General features: G+C 36.6%; 2 protein-coding genes across 2 annotated transcripts; both read left to right on the forward strand.

Annotated features, from left to right (window-relative positions):
• The first annotated feature begins 8,286 nt into the window (after positions 1 to 8,286).
• Positions 8,287 to 14,246, forward strand: LOC103707634 (sulfite exporter TauE/SafE family protein 4). Its single transcript, XM_008792203.4, has 12 exons — positions 8,287 to 8,692; positions 8,783 to 8,942; positions 9,038 to 9,238; positions 9,355 to 9,416; positions 9,535 to 9,589; positions 9,695 to 9,750; positions 9,867 to 9,953; positions 10,082 to 10,132; positions 10,289 to 10,528; positions 13,281 to 13,374; positions 13,539 to 13,679; positions 13,802 to 14,246. The coding sequence occupies exons 1-12, from the start codon at positions 8,513 to 8,515 to the stop codon at positions 13,882 to 13,884; spliced, it is 1,410 nt and encodes a 469-aa protein (XP_008790425.2). The 5' UTR covers positions 8,287 to 8,512; the 3' UTR covers positions 13,885 to 14,246.
• A 3,560-nt stretch (positions 14,247 to 17,806) lies between these two features.
• Positions 17,807 to 22,585, forward strand: LOC120107986 (cytochrome c oxidase subunit 6a, mitochondrial-like; the record flags this gene model as incomplete). The annotated part of the gene is made up of 4 exons (XM_039121518.1): positions 17,807 to 18,032; positions 18,168 to 18,274; positions 18,395 to 18,437; positions 22,261 to 22,585. Coding segments are annotated over 4 exons (417 nt in total), but the record flags the coding sequence as incomplete, so codon positions are not given.
• Between the last annotated feature and the right edge of the window lie 1,059 nt (positions 22,586 to 23,644).

The raw sequence follows: 23,644 nt of genomic DNA on the forward strand, positions 1-23,644 counted from the left end.
TATCTTGGGATCTCCAGTCAGAATAGGTTGGGTTGCCATTGTCAATGATTCCTTATGGGTTTCAGTCCCATCCCCTTTGATGTTTCTATGACTTTGCTTTTAGCCAGTCCTTTAGTTAAAGGATCTGCTAGGTTATCTTTAGATCCAACTAATTCCAAAGTTATGATACCATTTTTAATTAGGTATCTAATAGTCTTATGTCTCACACTAATGTGTCTTCTGTTTCTCTTGTTATACTCAGTATTTCTACAAGTATTAATTGCAGCTTCATTATCACATAACAAAGAGATAGCAGGTATAGGCTTTTCCATAATAGGTATTTCAGACATAAGATTCTTAAACCATTCTGCTTCTTGACTTGCAGAATCTAAGGCTACAATCTCAGCCTCCATAGTGGATCTTGTGATCACAGTTTGTTTGGATGATCTCCAAGCAACAGCTGCACCACCCAACATGAATATGTATCCACTAGTTCCTTTTCGATCCACTGAATCAGTGATCCAACTAGCATCACTGTATCCTTCAAGTACAGTGGGAAATCTTGAGTAATGTAAACCATAATATATTGTACCTCTCAAGTATCTAAGTACTCTATCCAGTGCTTCCCAGTGACTAAGACTAGGGCAACTATTAAACCTACTAAGCTTTCCTATAGCATAAGAAATGTCAGGTCTACTTGTATTTGCAACATACATCAGTGTCCCAATAATTTGAGCATATTTCTCTTGGGCCACTGGATCACCTTTATTGCACTTCAAGTTCAAACCATGCTCATAAGGTGTACTCACTGGTTTACAGTTGTACTTATCAAATTTCTTCAATATTTTCTCAATATATTGTGATTGATCAAAAATTATACCATCAGGTATTCTGGTAATCCTGTTACCAAGAATTACCTCTGCCTGACCTAAATCTTTCATATCAAAATTATTAGACAAGAAAGTTTTGATATCAGTCACCATATTCATATCAGTACCAAAAATTAAAATATCATCAACATATAAACACAATATAATACATGAATCATTTTCTAACTTTGAATATAAGCACTTATCTGATTCATTTGCTTTAAAGCCATAAGAAACAATTATTTTATCAAATTTTCTATGCTATTGCTTAGGAGCTTGTTTTAAACCATAGAGGGATTTGACTAACCTACAAACTTTTCTTTCCTGTCCTTGAGCCACACATCCCTCTGGCTGATCCATATAGATCTCTTCCTCCAAATCACCATAAAAGAAGGCAGTCTTGACATACATTTGATGAATTATCAAATTATGGATTGAAGCCAGTGCAATTAAAGTACGAATTGTGGTTATCCTAGTCACAGGAGAATATGTATCAAAGTAGTCAATACCCTCTTTCTGAGAAAAATCTTTAGCAACTAATCTTGCTTTGTATTTTTCAATAGAACCATCAGGTCTTAATTTCTTCTTAAATATCCATTTACAACCTATAGCCTTACTACCAGGTGGTAAGTCAGTTAAAAACCATGTTTTATTAGTCATAAGTGAATTCATTTCACTATTAATAGCTTCCTTCCAAAACATAGAATCTAATGAGTTCATAGCATCTTTATAAGTTTTAGGATCATCTTCAACCATAAAAGTATAGAAATCAGATCCAAAATCTTTCTTTTTCCTAATTCTTTTCCCTTTACCAAGTTCATTATCATTAAGTTCATTTTCATTTTCATTGTTAGGAATAATTAGAGAATTAGATGGCGAACTACATGATGCATCATTAGATCTATCTATTACATGCTTTTCTATTTTATTCTTAAATGGAAAAATGTCTTCAAAGAAAGAAGCATCTTTAGATTCAATTATAGTATTCTTATCTATGCCATTAATATCAGAACTAATGACTAAGAACCTATAAGTAACACTATTAAGAGAATAACCAAGAAACACAGCATCAAAAGTATTAGGTCCTAATTTTCTTTTCTTGATTAAAGGAATATTAACCTTAGCCAAACAACCCCAAACTTTTACAAAGTTTAGGTTAGGTTTTCTTCCTTTCCAAAGTTCATAAGGAGATTCATTAGAACCTTTAAATGGAACCCTATTAAGCAGGAAACATGCTGTAAGCATTGCTTCCCCCCACCAAACCTCAGGTAAACCTGAGTTGGCAAGCAAAGATCTTACCATATCTTGCAGAGTCCTATTTTTCCTTTCAGCCACTCCATTAGACTGAGGTGAATAGGGAGGTGTAACTTCATGTAGAATTCCATTAACTCTACAGAATTCATTCAAGTCATTAGAGGTGTATTCTCCTCCTCTGTCTGACCTGAGAATCTTTATTCTCTTGTCAAGTTGATTTTCTACTAAAGATTTATAAGTCTTAAACATCTCAAATGCTTCATCTTTAGATTTCATTAAATAAACTTGACAATACTTAGAATAATCATCTATAAAGGTAATGAAATACCTTCTACCCCCTTTAGTCAAAGTTCCATTTAGATCACATACATCTGAATGTATTAATTCTAATAAAGTTGAATTTCTATTTATTATTTTAAATGGTTTTCTAGGTTGTTTAGATTGAACACAAATTTGGCACCTTTCCTTTTCATTTAATGAAACATTAGGCAATAAACCAGAGCTAATCATTCTTTTAATAGTATTATTATTCACATGTCCTAATCTAGCATGCCAAAGAGATAAAGAACATATTGAAAGCACAATTTTATTATTGTTATCAGAAGAAAAATCCAAAGATACATTATTTATTACATACAAGCCATCACACTCATAGCCTTTGCCTACAAATGTTCCATTCTTTGTTATAATCACTTTCTTAGATTGAAATAACAAAGAATAACCACTTCTATTTAAAAGAGATCCACTGATCAGATTCCTCCTTCCATCGGGCACATGGTACACATTAAATAGTGTAAGCACATTCCCAGACGTAAGCCTTAGAAGTACTTTTCCAGTTCCAAGCACTCGTGCCGAGGTGGAGTTCTCCATAGTTACTGTTAGGCCGCTCCGGACCTGATAAGTAGTAAAAAGGGTATGATCAGTACACATATGAACATTCGCACCTGTATCCACTAATCAATCGGTAGAGCAAATTGCCAAATTTAATTCTGGACTTAAAGTTACATACCGATCATCAGTACTAGTAGGACCAGTACTGGATAGCACCATGTTGGTTTGTGGATTTGCAGGTTGAGAAGGCGCATGTTCATAGTTCTGATACTTCTTCTTCTTCATCCGGCATACTCGAGCCATATGACCGAGTTTCCCACAATTGTAGCAAATCGGCTTCCGATCATTCTTATTGATATGGTATTTTGGCTTCATAGGTTTTCTTTTGTTTCTAGGTCCACCCTTTTCAAATTTGGAGTTCTTGAACTTATGGGTCTTATTCTGGCCTTCTACAAAGTTCACCTTGGTTAGAAGCTCAGGATTCATGAGTTGCTCATTATCTTTCTCAAGGTATTGTTCTTGGATCCTAATGGCAGACAATAGAGTTTTCATTGTCATATCCTCGGTTTTATGTTTCAGGGATAACCCAAAGTCTTTCCAAGAAGGTGGGAGCTTGTCAATGGTACAAGCAACTTGAAGGCTCTCAGTTATACCCATTCCCCTTAAGCCTAATTCATGATAAATCACTGTTAACTCATGGGCTTGATCAACTACAGGCTTGGTGTCAACCATCTTATAAGACAGGAATTGACTAGCAGCATACTTGTCCATTCCGGCATCTTGGATACCATATTTCTTATTAAGATCATCCCAAATCTCCTTGGAGGTTTTAAAAGTGCAGTAGACATCAAAAAGGGGATCAGTAAGATAGGACAGAATCCTTCCCCTACACAGGTAGTCTTTCTTCTTAAATTTCTCCAAATTACAAGTTCTAGCTGGTTCATTCTCTTCCTCATTTGGAGGAGAGTCAAAGATTATGGAAAATAACCCAAGTGTGGTTAAGAAGATTTTCATCTTCTGTCTCCAACGTTTAAAGTTATTTCCATTAAATTTTTCAGGAGGAACCGGGTCACTTGCATTGGCTATTGGGGTAACTCTAAGTACTAGCCTATTATATGTAGGAAATAATCTACTTCAAGAATGTTGGGAATAAACTGTCCCAGAAAATTTTAAATCTATAATACTCTATTTCAACAAATAATAGGCAGAAATAGGCTTAGAGAAAATAAATAGAGAAAGTGGAAAAATGGAACCCGAGATGCTGAGGCGTGGTATGTTGGTCACTTTCCTTGAAGTAGATTTCGCCGCCTTACAGTGCACTAGGCTTAGATGGCGTTCTACTCCTGAGATACAACAGCCTCTCGCACTGTTCCTTTTGCCTCAATGATTTGCACGGATCAAAGAAGCCTTCGAACCCAGAATCAGTATGCAGCAAGCTCGTTGATTGAAAGAAAAATAGCAAACAGGGAGAATAGAAGTTCTCTGCTTTCAAATTATATATATCTATCCTGTCTAATCCGAAGAGGTCTATTTATAGACTTCTTCGGGACAGACGCGACCCAAAACCGATCCAACAGTCAAAATCGGTAAGAAAGTTTGAAAAAACACTGGGAGTATGGCCAGCGGATGCGAGGTCGGTTGCGAAGAGGTGCTAACGAGGAAGCGACGTGGCTCCTCGTGCTATGGGTGCGAGGCACGGCCCACGCACCTCTTGGCTCATCGTATCCATTGTCCGACCTCGGCTCCTCTGGGCTCATCACACCTGTGGTCCGACCTCAGCCTCGGCTCTTCGCGCTTCAGTTGAGGTGGGTCGGACGAGCACAGGCACACAGAACCTCGGACGAGCAGGGCCGAGCGAGCACAGGCACAGGCGCAAAGAGTCTCGGACGAGCAGGTCGGACGAGCACAGGCGCACATAACCTCGGACGAGCAGGGGCAGGGCCCAGCGAGCACAAGCACATGCGCAAAGAACCTTGGCTCGGACAAGCACAGGCACAGCTTGGCTGCAGAGAATTTCGACTCGGATAAGCACAGGCACAGAGAACCTCGGCTCGGACAAGCACAGGCCCAACGAGCACAAGAGAACCGAGCTCAGCTCGGACAAGCACAGGCCCAACGAGCACAAGAGAACCGAGCTTTACGTAATAGAAATAAAAAGGAGGGAATGGGGAATCGAACTTGTTATCTCATCCCCACCCAAACAACGCACCAACCACCAAGCCAAACTCCCTTGTTAACATATATGTATAATATATATATTTTAAGTATGAAAACTTTTAATCATTATTTAATAAAAATCTAACAAAAATAAATTTTGCAGTAGCATTTTTTTTTTATTTTTAGTAAATGTACTATTGAGAGGTTTGGTGTGAATATATTCATACATATATATGATTATGCATGTGGAAACTTAACAAGCAGACATACACAGGCATACACTTACATATATGCATATGTTATATATATATATATATATATATATATATATATATATATATATATATATATATATATATATATATATATATATATATATATATATATATATATATATATATAATGATGAATGGTGTGGACCTTCAATTTAGATATTTTATTATTTATTTTGACATCGAAAAAAGTAAATATTCTAGAGAAAAGCATAGTCCATCTCTCTCATATATGTATTCTATGTATGTGTATATGTATATATGTATGTATGTATGCATAGATAGATGGATATGTATGGATGTATACGTACACGTATGTGTGTGTGTGTGTATATATATATATATATATAGCTATTGTAATGCACATATAAGACTCACTCATCAACATATTGTAACCTATGGCACAACTAGAATAACTTATCTCTCATTGTCTCTACATAATGAGATCTATTATTTTTGTGAGACCCGAACATTTGTGAAACTACAACTAGTATATCCTCGTGTGTATAGAACACGTGCTAGCATAAGGCATGTGTGACATGTCCCTTATATTTGATCAAGACATAACAAATAAATGCTAGCTAGAACTAGAGCCATTTCATAGATAGATTAGCTACCTTCATATATGATGCTAGACCACATATAATATCAAAAGCGCTTATAATTCAATAAGCCATACAACCACAAATTATTGGAACGGTTGATGAAGACATTGTAAATGAGAGTCATGCCTGCAAGAATCTTGATGACACATCACAATAATCCATAAACCCATGGAATTTTGTTGCGTGGCCCGTCCATGTCGGTCCCTTTCTATGTGTAATGGTGTCTGTAGGCAGGAAATTGTCCATTTGATGTTGCTTTTACCGGGTCCTTTTGCCCAAATGTGACATCCATACAGGAAGGACTAATCAAAATCAAGTATTTGTTCAACAAGCTCTTTGTTTGTAGGTATCATTAAGATAAACAATCATAAATAGACACGTTATTCATATACCTCAATTTCCAATTTGTTTGACCCGTCAATATTTGCACCACTAGCTTATAAACATAATTAAACCTTGCACCCGTAGAACCCAATGTTTTTGGGATAGAAAAATTTTTTTGAGTAAAATTTGACAATATTATAGTTGTGTACGATTTTAGATATTATAGTTGCTATATTGCAAGTACAATCTTAATATATCAGCTCAGAGCAATATTCAAAAATTATGGTTCTTGATGTGATTTTCAATTTTAATATTTATACCAAATTATAAAATTCTTTTATTGTATTATATTGTATTAGGTTTTTGAGATTTTATTATTATATTCTATTATATTTAGTCGCTCGAGATTCAACTTGTATATAAAAAGTCATGAATGAAATAAAAAAATTAAATCTCATTTCTGATAAACATAATGACAATGGTGTACAAATTAATGATTTTGTCTGATAAACTATATTGCCACATCAACTGTCCTTGTACCCGCTTCATGTATAATGGATTATACTGCGACGTACATCAAGCAATAATGCAATGTTCGGTTTGGTCCCTTAAATTGTCTCACGTTACTCTTGATTGGGACCGTTGACCACTTGAATTTTAGCAGCCAAAACAGTGATATACGTTGATTTCTGGCCACTTGTTTCGACCTTTAATTTGTTGCATACCAAGCTCTAGGTTATTTCAATTTAAACTAAAAGTTTGAACAAGAACATGATATATCTATCTAGAAAATATCTAATATCGTTAAAAAACCAAGATCTAAACCAAGATCTGCACTTGCTTATCTAAAAACGGTCGACCAGATTCTACGGATAGCAGAATTCCACTTGGAAGCACCAAAAAAAAAGAAAGAAAGAAAAAAGAAAAAAATTGATTGGTAGTAGTGTTCAAATAATTGCATACCCCTTGTAAATAGGATGATCGGATGATCGGTTGTTGGAATGAAGCCAAACAAAATATATGGGAGAAAGCGTTTTGTTTGGCAAGGAATAAATGATGGATGTAAGACGGCGATCGCCTACATAAATTGAGGTGGACATGGAGCTCGTACATTTTCCACCATGGAAGAGAAAGAGAAAGAGAATTTGAAGAGGTAATGCCCTCCTCTATTTGTCTTTATCTATATAAAACTTTAGGGGTATATGGAAGACTAAATTGTGACAGGAAGAGGGGGGGTCCATTTGCTTTTTTTTTAATATATATACATTTTTTATTTATTTTTTTTTGAGAAAACTCACCCCATAAAAGGTAGAAGTTACTTAGGTTCCAGCAGAACCATAATATAATTTTCATAGGTGGAATTTTAAGAGTTATGCCTTGATTTTTTGTTATGATCTGGATAAGTATTGTATATATATTTTTATTATATTAAAGAGGAGTCATGGATCGACAAACAAGTGTGAAAAGTTAGTACATATCGTGGGGCTCTAGCTTGAAAAGTTAGTACTATATTTTAAGTGTGATTCTAGTAGATCTGAACCACTTAATATTTTTTTTTTCTAGCTTGAGCATGTGCAATCTATGTATTCTAATATTCAATATACGATGTACACCTTATGATGCAGACCCGTCTTACACCAAACCACCACGAGGATGAGTTTTAGTTGTCTTTCGCTTCTAAATTCAAATGGTCATAATCTTTATAAAAAAAAAAATTAAAATAAAAATCCAATCAAAAACAAAAATTTAAAATAATACAAGTTCATAATATAATATAATATTTGAGAAGAAAGTGAAAATATAAATAAATACAGTTGGACGTATGCATATGAACAGTTGCGATAATGTGACAAGAGGAGCATGTGCCGCCACAACCGCTTTGCTGGCAAACCGCGGAACCACGCGGACCACGCTTTGCTGGCCCCCTCCCTCCTCTTAATTACCTTACTTAATTTCACTTACCCCTAAATTTTAGACGCCAAGATAGGAAATAAACTAATGCATGACGTTACTTCCAGTTATAAATATTTCCTCCTTACCTCCTTCCATCGGCATATTTTCTCTAAGAGTAGGACTCTCCTTCCCCTCCCGTTCTCCACAATCCACAGGAGTCTTCTTCCAAAACTCTTATCCTGCAAGAAGAGTCCAAACACAAGAAGAAGGATAAAAACGGAGGGGTTTTGAGTTCGTAAAACGAGAGGAGGAGTTTTGTTCAAGTCTGATGGATGGCATTAGCTATGGCTTCATCAACAGCAGCGGCACCAAGGGATTCATTGCTTATCTCCTTGCCGCCTCCTCTATAGCCATAGCCGCCGCTTTCTTCGTCTCTAGCAAATATTCTTCCGATGGATCTCAAAGCAACCTCCTTGCTGCCTCGTCCAAGGACACCAGAGTTTGGCCGGTGAGGACTCTTGATCTCTTATTTCCATTCTTTTCCACCTGTCCTATGCGATATTGTGACAAGGTGTTTGATGTGGGACTGGACAAACAGGAGCTGGAGTTGAATTGGAGGACCATCTTGGCGACGATCATTGGCTTCTTGGGCTCAGCCTTCGGCACGGTGGGCGGTGTCGGGGGCGGTGGCATCTTCGTCCCCATGCTTAATCTCATCGTCGGCTTCGACACCAAGGCTGCCGCCGCCCTCTCAAAATGTATGCTTTTACAGTTCTTCGGTGCTGGATCACAGTGGATCATGCCCACAAGGCTTGTTATGCGTATGATCGTTTTTTGTTTCTTTGTCTCTTAGGTATGATCATGGGAGCGTCTGCATCGTCGGTGTGGTACAATCTTCGGGTATCGCATCCTTCGAAGGAGGTGCCGATCATAGACTACAACCTGGCGCTGCTGTTCCAGCCCATGCTCATGCTGGGAATCACTATCGGTGTAGAGCTAAGTGTAGTGTTTCCCTACTGGCTCATCACTGTTCTCATTATCTTTCTCTTCTTGGGTTAGTTTTCAGACTCCGAACCTCTTAAGTTCTTCTGCAGGATACTAATAGTCAGATACAAAAGATGGTAATGATGAACATGTAGTTAATGGCAATGATGTTTGTAAATACTTTAGGTACTTCATCAAGGTCTTTCTTCAAGGGAATTGAGATGTGGAAGCAGGAAACCATGCTCAAGGTCTGTTTGTTTCTTCTTTTCTTTTCTCAGAAGTTGGAGAGTAATGTTAGCAAGAAGAAGATTGATTCTTTTTGAACTGTAGTTCTTAATCGACCCGTAAATCTATGACCGAGTGCAGATGGAGATGGAGAAGCAAGAGCAGGAGGCCAAGTCTGAATTTAATGGAAATGATGGTTAGTCTTCCCTTTTTTACAAAAAGGAACCAATGTTATAGATGCTTAACCAATTAGCCATTCCAATTGCTTGATTTGATTTTAACGCTTTTTTTTTTGAAGCAGTTATCATTGATTCAGAATACAGGCCTCTACTTCCTCAGCCAGAGAAATCAGGACTTGTAAGTGAAAAAATTCATATATCTGAAACAAGAGAAAAAACACTAAACTACTCATATGACACAGTATCATCTATCTGTTTATTGGTTAATTGAATTATTTTCTTTAATTTTTCAAGGATATATTGCTCTTCAACATAAGGTGGAAGGGGATCTTGGTGCTGATGCTTGTTTGGTCCTCTTTCCTGCTCCTCCAAATCCTAAAGGCAACACTCCTAAGCTTTTAACTCAGTTTCTCTTGTTCTTTACCTATATTCTGACAGATTCCTTCCTTTTTCTACCCTCATTTTTCTCTCTTGAATGAATTACTCACAATGATTTGGTGTGGCCGCAGAACAATTCAGAAGTCTGCAGTCCTTTCTACTGGGTGGTCAATATCTTGCAGGTGGGGGACCTCAACCTCAACTAATTTGCCTAATTTCTCTTATTCATCTGTATTACTTTTAATTTCTCTACAATGATTATATTATAAAAATAATAATTTATTGTAATTAAAAAGGATTAGTTAGTAATTTCTTGTTTAATTTGATTAACTTGACAGTTTCCAATTGCCTTGAGCGTTTTTGGATGGGAGGCAGCAAAATTGTGGAGGGAGAGCAGGGAGAGGAGGATGTGTGGGAACTGGGAATGTGTTTGTGAGGCCTCCATTGAGTTTCGTAGGTGGCAGCTGCTCTTATGTGCCTTCTGTGGCCTCCTTGGTGGCACTGTTGGGGGACTCCTTGGTTCTGGTGGTGGCTTCATTCTTGGCCCTCTACTGCTTGAAATTGGAGTCATTCCTCAGGTTTGGAATACCTTCCTTGTTTAATGAATGCAATTTTATCTTAAAAGTCAAAAAATATATTCAACAATGTTGCTTAATTAACTTACCACTCTTTCATGGTCATTGTTAGACTAAGGCGTTTTCAAAAAGCTGTCTTTGTTGAATATCTTACTTTGGGACAAGATTTCTATTTTTTTTCTTGAATTCTTTTATCCTCAGTCTTCATGATTCTCACTGAGGCTCAAAGCATGAAGAATAAGGAGGGTTTTGTCCACATGAATATATTGTTCAAGAAAAGGTCTGTAATCCAATATAATAATTATGGCTCTTTATGTAGTGATATCATATATGTTACTTAGATACTTTCATCTAGGACCTTTGTAAATTAATCTTGGTCAGAGGAGTCATGTCTAGTATAATAGCAAAACTAAAACCAGTGGAGGTTGTTTAAATGAATACTTCTTATGGTTAATTCCTCTCCAACATCATTGGCTTTGATTCATTTATAAAATTGTATATTTATTCTAAATCCAGCAACAAGCAATTGCATGTACCATGTTGCATGCGTGGGGTCATAACATTGAGTTGTCACTTAGACACCAGTGGATATATTGTTTAACTGATCTCTTTGGGAAAGCAGACAACCTTTTAACCTTTGGTGCTAGGTGCCAATGGTAACACACCACAAGCAAATACCTTTTCTTCTATTTACCTTTGCTGTAACCCTTTTCATGGTATTCTTCTGTTGATAAAATTGATGTTAGGCACCGAGAGAGTTAGATGAAAGTTCTTTTCGAACTACCCTACAAGAACTTGAATCTTTACACTTGCAGATCATGATCGACTTGATCTGGTCTTTGCTCAAATTCTTTGAGCTGATGCTTATGGAGTTTGTGCATATCTGGCCTTCTTAGTTCTTCCGTAGAAAGAGTCTTACTCTTTTTGTTTCTTTTAGCTTTGCACCTCCTTGTATCAAAAACAAAAAAAAAAAGAGGCGTTTGTATTCATCCTTTGTGACAAAGAGGAGGAGTACGTCTATAGGATTTCCTTGTCCTTTGAGTTCAGAGTTGTCTTATGGAAAAGCTGTAGTGGTCCGTCCCTATGTAAGTTTGAATGAATAATTGCTTAAGAGTTAGGACAGCTAGCCAAGCTTCGCCAATGGGAAAATGACAAGTTTATAGTACAAAAGAATGGTGACATGAAAAGGTTTTGTAATATATAAAGTAGCAACTGTACCTTGATATAGTTTCGAATCATGTGAATGACCGGCCCACATGTGATAGCACCCATTGTCATAGCACCCATGCATATTGTTAGCCATAGCGGTCCCTACGATGATCCTATGCGACATCGATCCCAAATCACCCTCACTTCTTAAATCACTGCTTGACACGATGCGAAACCCGTCTTTGAGGACGGGTTTTCAAGATGACATTAGGGCGGCAATCTTAGACTAAAATTTGGAAACAGAAATATCCATCAGTCTAACTGAAAAAATTAGTATACAATATTATATATATATATATATATATGATATATATTATAATATATTATTAATCATATTATTATTCAATTATATTTTTAAATTATAATAGAAATATATTATTGCATTTTATATATATATATATTATGAAATTATCTAATATATTGCTTCTATTTGCCTTATGTTATAAGTATAAATAAAATATTAATTCTATAATTCTAATTAATATATTTTTATGGAATTTATCAGGGATTGTTTTAGTATTATATGATCAATCTTTTTGGATTCATCGAATACCAAATAGGTTATTAGTCGGGGATATTTAAAAATTGGAACATAGCACACCAAACATAGTGATCTTAGATCATTAAGGATTAGATTATTCTAGGATAAGGATCATTAGTGATCTAAAATTTCTTTAGTAGTCCCATTTAGGTCACCAAACACCGCCTATCAGTCCATAAACCGCTTAAATGTTGGCCAAGGTACATCAACATAATCTAGGCCCTGCATTGTTGCGGCTGCTAATTTTCCACCACAACATTGGATCATACAATCCATCCCATAATGCGCGAGATCCAAGGCACGTGAAACATAGGTTTTGCATGATAAAACTCATAAAACGTCACACCTTTTGGGGGGTTATTTTCAACTTTGACTATGATCTGTTTCACATGTTAAGAATTCATGCTTGTATTGTTTCATGAAGTGGATCTCATACATGCCTTGAAATAATATTCATCGAAATTAACAATCAATTCACATCTATATTCCATAAAAGCCGAACCAATCTCATGCGAGAAGTCCCAAGCCCTAAGTCTACACTGGGAAGGCATCAAAGATGATACTAACTGCATCTCTGTTATTGTTGAAATTTTAAATGGTATGCTCCTTGGGTTGATAAAATAATCTGGAGATCAATTTTATTCTTCATGTTTCCTATCATTTCTACATTAAGAAAATAAAGGGTACAAAAGCCAACATGTGAGCAAGCATCAGAGGACATAAATTCCACTTCTTCCATTAGGCTTTTTTTTTTTTTGAAAAAAGAGAACAGGTGGGAGTGCCACCTCAATTTTCAGTTAAGACTATAAAATGTTACAGAGGCTGGAGTAAAGCAAACCTCCACTAAATTCTATGACACATCTTAGGTAATCCAATTTGGGTCTCAACACATTAATCAAAAAATGTTTGATCTTGCTTTCCTTTTTTTTCCCTTTATACAAGTATAGTTATGAAAATGGAATGCTAAACTAAGCTTTAATGGATTTTCTCTGGTGGTTTTGGTAGGTTGCAAGCGCAACAGCAACATTTGTCATGATGTTCTCCTCATCCCTCTCAGTTGTGGAGTTCTACTTTCTCAAAAGATTTCCCATTCCTTATGGTATGTGCAATATACTTCCATCCTTCATCACAAAAACACCTCAACTTCATCAACAATGATAGTAGCCATTGTAGTATAATCAGTTAAATTAGCAACAGCATTAGTTTACACCAAAATCTTCCATCAAGGAAGTAGTTAACAACCACACCTTGTTATTGCTGCAGCACTCTATCTCATTGCGGTGTCTGTGATGGCTGGATTCTGGGGGCAATTCTTTGTCAGAAAGTTGATTAAGATTCTCAAAAGACCATCCATCATCATTTTCATCCTATCCTCTGTCATCTTTGCCAGTGCTCTTACCATGGGTAACCAATATAGATTATGCACTTTTGAGCTTACTACTTGTCCTTGAGAAAAATATTTAGGCTTAAGAACAATGTTGGATGCGTCTCGTAACATCTTCTTTTTTTTCTTTTTCCCGTTTTAGGTGTTGTTGGAACTGAGAAGAGCATCTTCATGATTAAGCAGGATGAATATATGGGATTTCTTGACTTCTGTGAGAAATATTGAAAATGAAGAAATATGCGGAAGAGTGTGGGTCAACACCTAGTTGACCTGATCATTTCCACCATGAATCAATAAAGGATTCAGAATCCTGGAGAGTGTTAGCTCCTTGCTGACCTCCAAACCATCTGCACTTCAAAGTGAAATTGCTTCATTCACCAATTACTATGCAATTATTGTATTCAGTCATTATTGATTAGTGTGTGAATTGTGATGTGAATTTTGGAGCTTTGGAAATAAGTTGCCCGATGATTCACTTGCAGCATGATCTCATGTTATTGTGATTGATTCAGATTGAAAAGGAGAATGATAGTAAGTTATACTTGAAAATAAATATAAACCTAAATAGAAGATTATGTTGTTGCTCTTATGTAATCCCTCGATGAACATGAAAATCTCTTGTAAACAGCCTTTATTTTCTTTTTCCTTTTTCCTTTTTCCTTTTTCCTTCTGCCTCGGGGGAGAAAGATTGAACAAAGCCCAACCAGCTTCATTCAGGTAGTTACACTGAAAATTATTACGAGAATGCGTGCAAATAAATTGTATATCGGGACATAGCATTTCCAGCAGCTGAGTTGTTCACAAATCTCAAAACTTTCTTTGGGAAAAAAAATGCTCCAGATGCAACGAGGCATTTTTTTCAAAGGAAAAAAGAAACCAAGAGGAAGCATGACCGAAATTGGGGTGAGCATAGGACCAAATCGATCAGGAGTCTGTTAGGTCACCAAAATACAAAACATGGTGACATTAATAAGTCAACCAGTTAGCAACCTTATGATAAGATATTTAAACTTCATTGACCATAATATTTAGAAATTAAAAGAGATTTTGTTAAATTGATATTGCTCCTTAGCTTAGAGATAGCTAACTATTACATTGCTCTTTCCTCAACGGATAGGCGTGAACTACAGTGGTCGTTTTCAGATCATGATGCCTTCTGATGTGAGCTTCTTCCACATTGAGGAAAACATTAAGGGATTCAGGTCTCCCATGGATGTACAAGACATCATCCGATTCCATCTTCTTACATACATCATCCTAGAAGAATGCCCAACCCCTCTACAAATGAAGCACACTAGGCCATTTCTACAATCTCTCTTAGGATGGCCAAATTTCGTACATCAGAAGCAGGCACTTGGTTTAAAGAGGGGTCGTTATTTCTGGAAACCAGGCGGAGGGAGGTCAATAACCAGCAGAGTAAATGCCTTCCACCTGTTTCTGGTTAAGGTAGGTGGACATTAAATGAGGTTTCTTAAACAACTGTACCCAAGATTCAGGAGCATGAATTGGTCTTGAAATCTTGGGTATGCGGTCATGGCAGTCTTGCGATAAGCATTCAATGCAGGTCCCGGATGCTTGCCAGGTACACCCTCCTCACAAGCAAAGGAATAACCGAGTAAGATTGATTTGAAGATAATTGGCCACGAAAACACCCTTGGTGCGGAGGGTTGAAGCTAGAATGACAATATGGGAAAGCAAATCCTTGTCTTTTAGAGGAGGTTGAAGTTAATCAACTCCATACTCACATCTCTTCTTATTTACTTTATGTCGATTTACAAGCTTTCGGCATGCGTGATCAAGAAAATTAATAAATATGGAAAATCTTTTCAATGGTCAAACTCTTTGAGTTGTTATGGAGTATCATGTAAGGTTAATTGGAGTATAGATTGTCATCGAAAAAAAGATAAAAGTTTGGGAGTCAAGGATCTGGCTGAATTTAATGTGTCTCTATTATCAAAGTAGGATGGAGGTATCATTTAAATGATCCAGAATTTTGGAGGAAATAGGTACAATTTGCCTATTATAGAAAAGTCAAATTATCTATGAGTTAGAAACCTATTAGAAGGTGTTCTAATCGTTGGCGTGATGTCATTAACGCTCTTCCTGCCTTTTGGAATAGAGCTCATTTAAAATTGGCAATGGACATAATAGGAAAGATCCTTGGGTCTGTGATGCACCCCTTTAATTCCTATTTCCAGCTTTATACAATTTTAGTAGGAGAAAAAATGGCACTATTGTTGATCACCATAACCCACATTCCCACATTCTATATCTTGGAGGCTTAGGAGGCCAGCCTTTGCCTCCTTGGAAGCTCGAACCCAATTCATTAATATTTCCTCTCTCTTGATTTCGATCACTCTTAATCAGGTAGAAAATCAAATATGTTGGAAATTGAGTACTAACGGGTCCTTTTCCACAAAATTCCTTTACTATTTCTTGAACACAAGGGGTATCAAATGTAGATTTGCTTACTCATTGTGGAAGCTTTCAATATCACTTAAAATCAAATGTTTTCTTTGGTTATGCGATAATACAAATGAGAGTGCTGATCATCTCTTCCGCATCTGTAAGTTCTTTTCCACTATATGGAAGACCATTTATTCTTTTCTTGGGATGCTTCATCCTCAACTAAGTTTTGAAAATCTATGCATTGATTAGAGGTTGAATCATTTTACAAAATGTGCTCAATCGACCATTCTTATGCTGATTGCTACTGGATGTTGGACCTGTTAGAAGGAGCAGAACTCCCGAATTTTCTTAAATAAAAGATCTTCAATTGCGTCAAGTGCTATAGAGGGACTTACAAATTTCAATGACTGGTCGGGGCTATGTGATCCCAATATGCAGATGGAGTTGGGAAGAATCTGGTTCAAAGTGAAGAATGTTGTCTTTAAGCTTGTGGATGACTAAAGAAGTTGAACAGAATAGTAGATGAATTTCAAATCAGTTGGATTGCTATGCTAATTTTTCCATAGAATGCTCTCATTTCAAATTGTTCAAACATAGGATCCTATTTTTCCTTGACAGCATGATTTTGCCTTGGTTGTATATGATGAGAATTCCAGCCTGCATCTTTTATGAAATGTCCTCTTGAAAATTAATTATAATTAGAGCATATTATGTTCTGACTACTATTCAACAACGAGCTTTAACTTTACAATCTTAGAGTTTTTAGCTTAATCACATTTTACTCCTCTCTTCATTGTACATAGTCCCCTATGTATATGTTTTTTCTCAATAAAATCTGGGCGGCCTTATTTTTGGTCCTCTCTTATCATCAAAAAAAAAAAAAAAAAAAGAGCACCAGTCCTCATAGCGTCTAGGTCTCCGAACAGCTTCTCTGCCTCCCTGGAAGGAAGAATGACTTCCTAGAAGTGTTTCCACCTCAATGGTAGCTCAAATGGGACCTCTACCCTTGAACCACTTTCCCAGCACCAGGGGGCAGTCGGATGGACCATTCCATCCCCTTCACTGCTCTTAAAGTCTCCAGGGATCAATACAACTCCAAGAAATTGTGGCATACTAGCTGGAATATTTAGTTGCTAAGCCAACTTCAGAAGGCCAGAGAACTCTTCATGTGCAAGCAATAGAACTCTGAATCATGTTTCCAAGTAAGAATAAAAAATTTTATAATTACTTCCTATATTTTTTTAAAAAAAAATTTAATATTATTTTTAAAATTATATTCCTTTTGTAAGAATTCAAGAGGAAAATTTTCTTCCTGCAGGACCAGTTGGTGATATTATCAACATTTTATTCTAGCATCTCCTTATAGTCCATTGACATCAACTTATATCACCAATCTTGACATGCTTCCTGTGGTAACTAATGGTGTGCAATCCTGAACTATAAGATAATCTTTTCTATAGTGATACTAGAACAAACTTGACCATCTTCCTCACATATCATGTCAACGACTTACTAGATTTGTCTAGGTCTAGAAGATCTAGAATTGCATTTCAAGAGAGATTTTTATTTTCCTTTAACAGGGGGGAGAGAGAGAGACAGATCATTGGCATAAAAATATTTCAAAGTCCAGGGCTGTGAATTGTCAACTAGTGTTGACTGATAACCTCTACAAATAAAGATAGTTGATTAACAAGGAAATTTAGACAACCACTATTAAGGTTAAAACCACAGCCATTAATCACCGTCACGCCATCATAGCCGTTCATTATTTGTTCTCACGTGCCGGCAGGCCAGAACTGATAGAAAAGAAGCCCCACGGGAGAGGGCGAGACGAAGGCAAACGACGATCGTGATGGCGGCGGCGCGGTATGGACTGCGAGTGCTTCTGCGCGGCGGAGCGTTGCGGAGTAACCCCGCCGCCGGAAAGAGGAGCTTCTCCTCCTCCCCCCTCCACGACGACGCTCGTATGTGCTTTGTATCCCTTTTTCCGTTTTCTTTCCATTCGGAATAGATTCCATTTGTTCGATCTCTTTGGATTAGGGTTATGGTTTGAGTCTCTTGGAATGAGAACTTCTTTTGATCCGATTCGATCTTGGCAGATGAGACGGCGAAATGGGAGAAGATAACGTATGCGGGGATCGTCACCTGTACTGTGCTCTCGATCTATAACCTCTCCCAGGATCACCCCCACCATCCCGAACCCCCGGTACTGTTTTATTTTCTGAAAAAAAGATAATTCATTTTTTGATCATGTTTTTAGTAATTATGCTGTTGAAATTAAGCATTCACTGATATTAGATCATAAAAAAAAAATGTTATTTCGCAGGCTTATCAATATTTGCACGTCCGTAACAAGGAGTTCCCTTGGGGTATGCTTTGTTATCTTTCTTTTCTTGTTTTTCCTTTTCTGAATAATTGTTATGATGACTTGTGTTTTCTGTTCGATTTTTGATATTGTGTCATCCATCATCATATGTGAAAAAGTTCGATTCTTGATATTGTGTCATCTATCATTATATGTGAAAACCGAAGGAAGGATTTGGGGCCAGCATAGTACGTCTTTTAAATGTTGGAAATGTTTCTTTTGATATGTTGTTGATGTTTAACTGATCCTTTTGTATCATGTTGATTTATTACGCAGTTGATGTTTTCTGAATTGTTGCTTATAAATCCATTTTGCCAATTGTTTGAGTCAACCATGAGGCCATCGTAAAATTGAATACGAAATTTGATTATCTCTAGTAAGAGGCATGCACCTATTATATGCTATAGTTAAAGTTTGAGAGAGCTTCATTGAATTGCAAACAGTGGTTCTGAGTTATGCCCAGTGTTTCTTCATATTTTTCTATCACTAGAATCTTGTGTTTTTCCAAATTAACCACAACAACCAGATCTATGACAAGGTTTGCTTATTTAACATGCAATTTATCTTCCCATGCTTGAACTTTTGAGGGGTGCATCTTTGGATGGAACACGTATTTTCTTAATCATTCCTTTTTATTTGTCCTTTTGAGAGTCAGAATTAGTGAAAGAGTCTAGGTTTCTTTCCTTGATATTATTTTTCTTCTTTTGATGGTAATTATTATGACTGTTTAGCGCATCAGATGTCTATTTTTGGCATTTCTTCTGCCTTTCTACATGTATTTTGGCTTTTCTTTTACTACATTGTGGAACCCAAATCTATTTAGTATTTATCAAGCCTTATTTTTTTTAAAAAAAATAAAGGACAAGTGTTGTAATCAGAATAATGTTTATTTTTTGTATGCTTGAATTAGATATCAACCTGATCATTCATGGCATTCTGATTTTAGATTTCCATTATGTGGATTCTGAGGACCTGACTTGATCCTACTCATATCCATATAAATTAGAAGGAATTCTTAATAATCTTGCCACTGAAGTGGATCAGGCTCCATGGTATTTTTGTAATTTAGATTGGTCAGTTGACAATTTATCCTGATAGGCTGACTTCGTGTGAGGCGACAATTTCTCTAGCGGTCATGTTGCTTCGCATTAGCACGTTCTAATGACTCAGTGGGACTGTAGTGTTACATGGTTGGGTGATTTTATGGGAGATTTATTCAGAAAAATGACTTGTTCCAGGAAGATAACTCTTAGGAGGCTAAGGACCGTTGAGAAATCTAGGCAATGCCTTGTTTTGGCTTCTTCATTTATTCGTAGCAGTCCAGATTGTTAGCATCATTTGGACAAGCAATTAGAGGAGTCCCAAACTGTAGCTGAACTCCACCACAATTTGGGTGGATCAAGATTGTTTAAGGCCACACAATCTCTTCACGTACTGGGACATATCTAGACACCAATAGGTCTTCGCTCATTTTCCTTGCCTTATATCTTCCCCTTAAACTCTATTGCACATTACAAACTCGGGTTTGGTATGGTTCTAATTATTATGGATTCTGTTGTTACGGGTGTGACTCAAATAAAAAAAATAATTTAGGGGACTATTTTATCTTTTCTTCGTTTTCCTGCCCCCTAGGATTATTTGGTAGTCACCATCCTTCCAGACATTTCTAATGTTATACTTCTATGCTATTTTTACATCGCGTTGGCTTTGTTTAATGTATGTAGAATCTGATCGCTGTTTCTCTACTTACTGGTTTTCTTTTGCAAACTTAAAATTAGTTTCAGATCTTCTAATTAGCTTGGAAGTTTTGGTCTATAATTTCTCATGTACATATGCGGTTTTCTATATCACCGTGGTGCAGAGAGCATGCCATTGTTTTCTTGTTCAGTCATGTATTTCCTAATCACCTTGTATGAAATGTGACTGATGTGTATCTCTCTGTTTCCAGTCTGGATGTTGCAAAGTAGTCTAGTTTTGTCATTTAAAGTTCATGCCAAAAAAAGCACCATTCAATTGCTGAGACATAGTAATTTAACAACAAAGGATGTTCCTTATGCAATTGTCCAAACTCCAAAGGTCTGTGCATGACATAATGGAGTGATGACTTGTTATCTCAATGATTATGCTGATCTTGGTGTGCTCCCACCTCTTTTAAATTTTGAACAATTCACATTATATGGCTAGAAATACATATGTAGCTTGCTTTTGGGGGTTTTATTTGAATTGATGTAAAATCTGCTTTGAACTCAAAAATGACTGTTCATCTTGAATACAACTCGCCTATAGTAATGCGTACTTGATGCATATAACTTTATCTTGAATATAACTTGCCTACAGTGATGCATACTTGATAATAAATACATTACCAAATAAACATACTATAATTACAATATATTTTTGTATCTAGGACTTGGAAATGATGCACCTGACAGCTATATTCATGTTACCACTTGATGCTCTTATTTATGTGCATGAGATAGTTTAAACACCTTCAAGCTGTATCCTTGGCTCGATAGTAGGCTGTTTGTGAGTTGTTTCAGATATACTATATTATAACATGACCTTTGGTGTGGGACAGTCTATGGAAAGGAACCAATAAGGCTATTATAATGTATTGCTGGAGGAGTAGGTTTAGATGTGAAGTGTCACTAAAATTGTACTAGAAAGACAATGTTCTTGAAGCAGATAGGTGATGGGTTAAAGTTGTCTAACATAGGGTTTAGGATTTGGGGGGCTATATGGCTTTTAAGGGTGTATTGCTGGAATTTTTTATCAGAAAAATCTGATATTTGTATGACACAAATGACCTGTGGGAAATAAAGCTTCTGTGAACTATGGAGACCAATATTTTTGATCAAGAATGTTTGGAAGAAAGATGGGCTAGTGCTAGAAAAAACAAAATAGAAAAGGTGACAGAAGTAGACAACACCTAGTGGGCTTGCACCACTAAAAGAAATCTATGCCTCACACTAACATTTGAAGGTCTCACACTCATGTTGCGAAATCACACTACAAGATAATAGGAAGACATTATTCAAAACATCATTCTTCATTGCTCAACCATCCAACTCAATTATATTAAATCCTAGGATGCCTATTTGTAAACCTTGGCAAATTTTATGATCCCAAAACTAACCCCATAAGCTATGGTTTCTGTTCATGATTATTGTAGCTGACGAGTACTTTGAGCAGTACTGCTACAAAATTATACCCATGCATCAAATAAAAAATGAGATCTTTTGATCTAGTCCTTGATTCAAAATAACCTATAAAAGCTAAAACTAACTAGAGTAACAAATGCAAAAAATTGACAACTAAAACTAAGTTTGAGAGAAAACCATGTTCCTGCAGCCCATTGCCGTGTCCGGACATGATCTTTGACCGCCATCAACCATGGTCTTCTTGTTCATTTGAATAGAAAGAAACACTGTTTCCCAGCTTAAAAAAAATAATTGCATCAGCTATTAGTCAAATGCACAAATCCTTTTGGATGTAGAATGGGTTTTTTCATCTTTCTCACTGGTTTTTGATTTTTATTTTTTTTATACTATACTGTGCAGGAAACTTAGTTCCCTGATGTTCATGTTTTCTATTTTTGTTGTAGCAGTTTGATGTTGTTTCGCTATCGATAGAGTTGTAGAAAGTTGAATTTGATGCTTCTGTTTGTTTATTAATTCTCTCTCAAGTGCTATAGCTTTGTGAAGAAACTAGAGTTGAAACTTGTCCATCTGAGTTAATCTTTTTTGGTTTCCTTACAATTTTCTTGGCTGCCATTTTTTACCGAAACTATTACTTTAAATACTTGTCACTTGGTTTATGGCTTTCAGGTCCTGATGGTCTCTTTGAGAGGAAGCATGCTGAGCATTAGGGCAGCATTCCCATTATTCCTGATTTTCGCTTGGAACATTCTCAAGTTGAGAGCTTGCAAACTTGGAGCGGCTGTTCAAAGCTACTTTGCCATTACATTTGATTTGAAAAAAATATATACATATATATATAATAATATTGTCGAACCTTCTTTTTGCAAGTAAATTTATCTCTCTCTGTCAAGCTGTATGGCGTTGATCTCTTTTTGGCTGACGAACCTATTCAACTTCCTTTGGAAAGGGAGATTTAAGTCATGCTAATAAAGATATGATATCTGTGTTTTCATTTTTCCTTCCCATGACATGTTAGGCTAATGGCACGGTGTTTCTGTTTTTTGAGAGAAGGATGGCACAAGGATTCTTCTTCCCTGTTTCTAACCATTTCTAACAGTGATGTTATCTTTTTTCGCCTCTCTTGGCTGTTGCAAAGTATTGCCTTACCAATCACACTGCATTGGTTCTCCTCTTCCTTGTTTCTGAGGTTTATGAGGTTTAACCTAGCAAAAGATCCCTTGTGCAATTCCAAGGCCTCTCTTTAATTCATAATAATTCATGCAACTAGCTTTGTGAGTATCTGGATCCTACTGGAACCCGTAAAGCCATTTACAAGCCTTAGAAATCTAGTTTTAACGACGCATTTGGTATAGGAGATAAGTTAGACCAATATCACCCTGAATAGATAGTTTTAACAACGCATTTAGCATATAGGAGATGAGTCAGGGCGATATCACCCTAAACAGAGAGTTATCCTGCCAAACACCTCAAAACAGCCGCGCAGCACACTAACTAAAGTTCAAAATGTGGAATTATTTGGACAATTCTATTCCGCCAAATTGGTGGAATAGAATTGTCCTACGGAATGGAGAAAATTTATTCTCTCTAAATATGATTTTATCCTTATTTACCCTCTAAACACACCAAAAAGTGAGTGGACAATTTTGTTCTTATCATTAAATCCAAACCATCACAAAAACTGATGCATTCACTTATATCCTCCACCAATCCCTCCAAACAAATATCAAAATGGATTTACCCTAAGGAGTATAGCCTATCCCTTCTACAGTAGCGGGAATATCCCTTCAAAACTTATTCTTCTACCAAACTCAGTACCAACAAAATGCTTGCAATGTTGAAACACCCTTTGCACAATAAAATGCTTCCATGTCCACCTACCACAAACGATCCACCAATCAAAGCAGAATAATAGTTATTCTACCACAAGCACTCCAGAGAAGGCAGAGTATCCAATTCGGCCACCTGCGTTAAGTACATGATATTATCCTGCAAATGCAAAGGGTACCCCAAACAAATTGCTTGGAAACTTTTCACCTGTCCACCATACGTC

The sequence above is a fragment of the Phoenix dactylifera genome, unplaced genomic scaffold, assembly GCF_009389715.1.
Source record: "Phoenix dactylifera cultivar Barhee BC4 unplaced genomic scaffold, palm_55x_up_171113_PBpolish2nd_filt_p 001105F, whole genome shotgun sequence".
Taxonomy (NCBI): domain Eukaryota; kingdom Viridiplantae; phylum Streptophyta; class Magnoliopsida; order Arecales; family Arecaceae; genus Phoenix; species Phoenix dactylifera.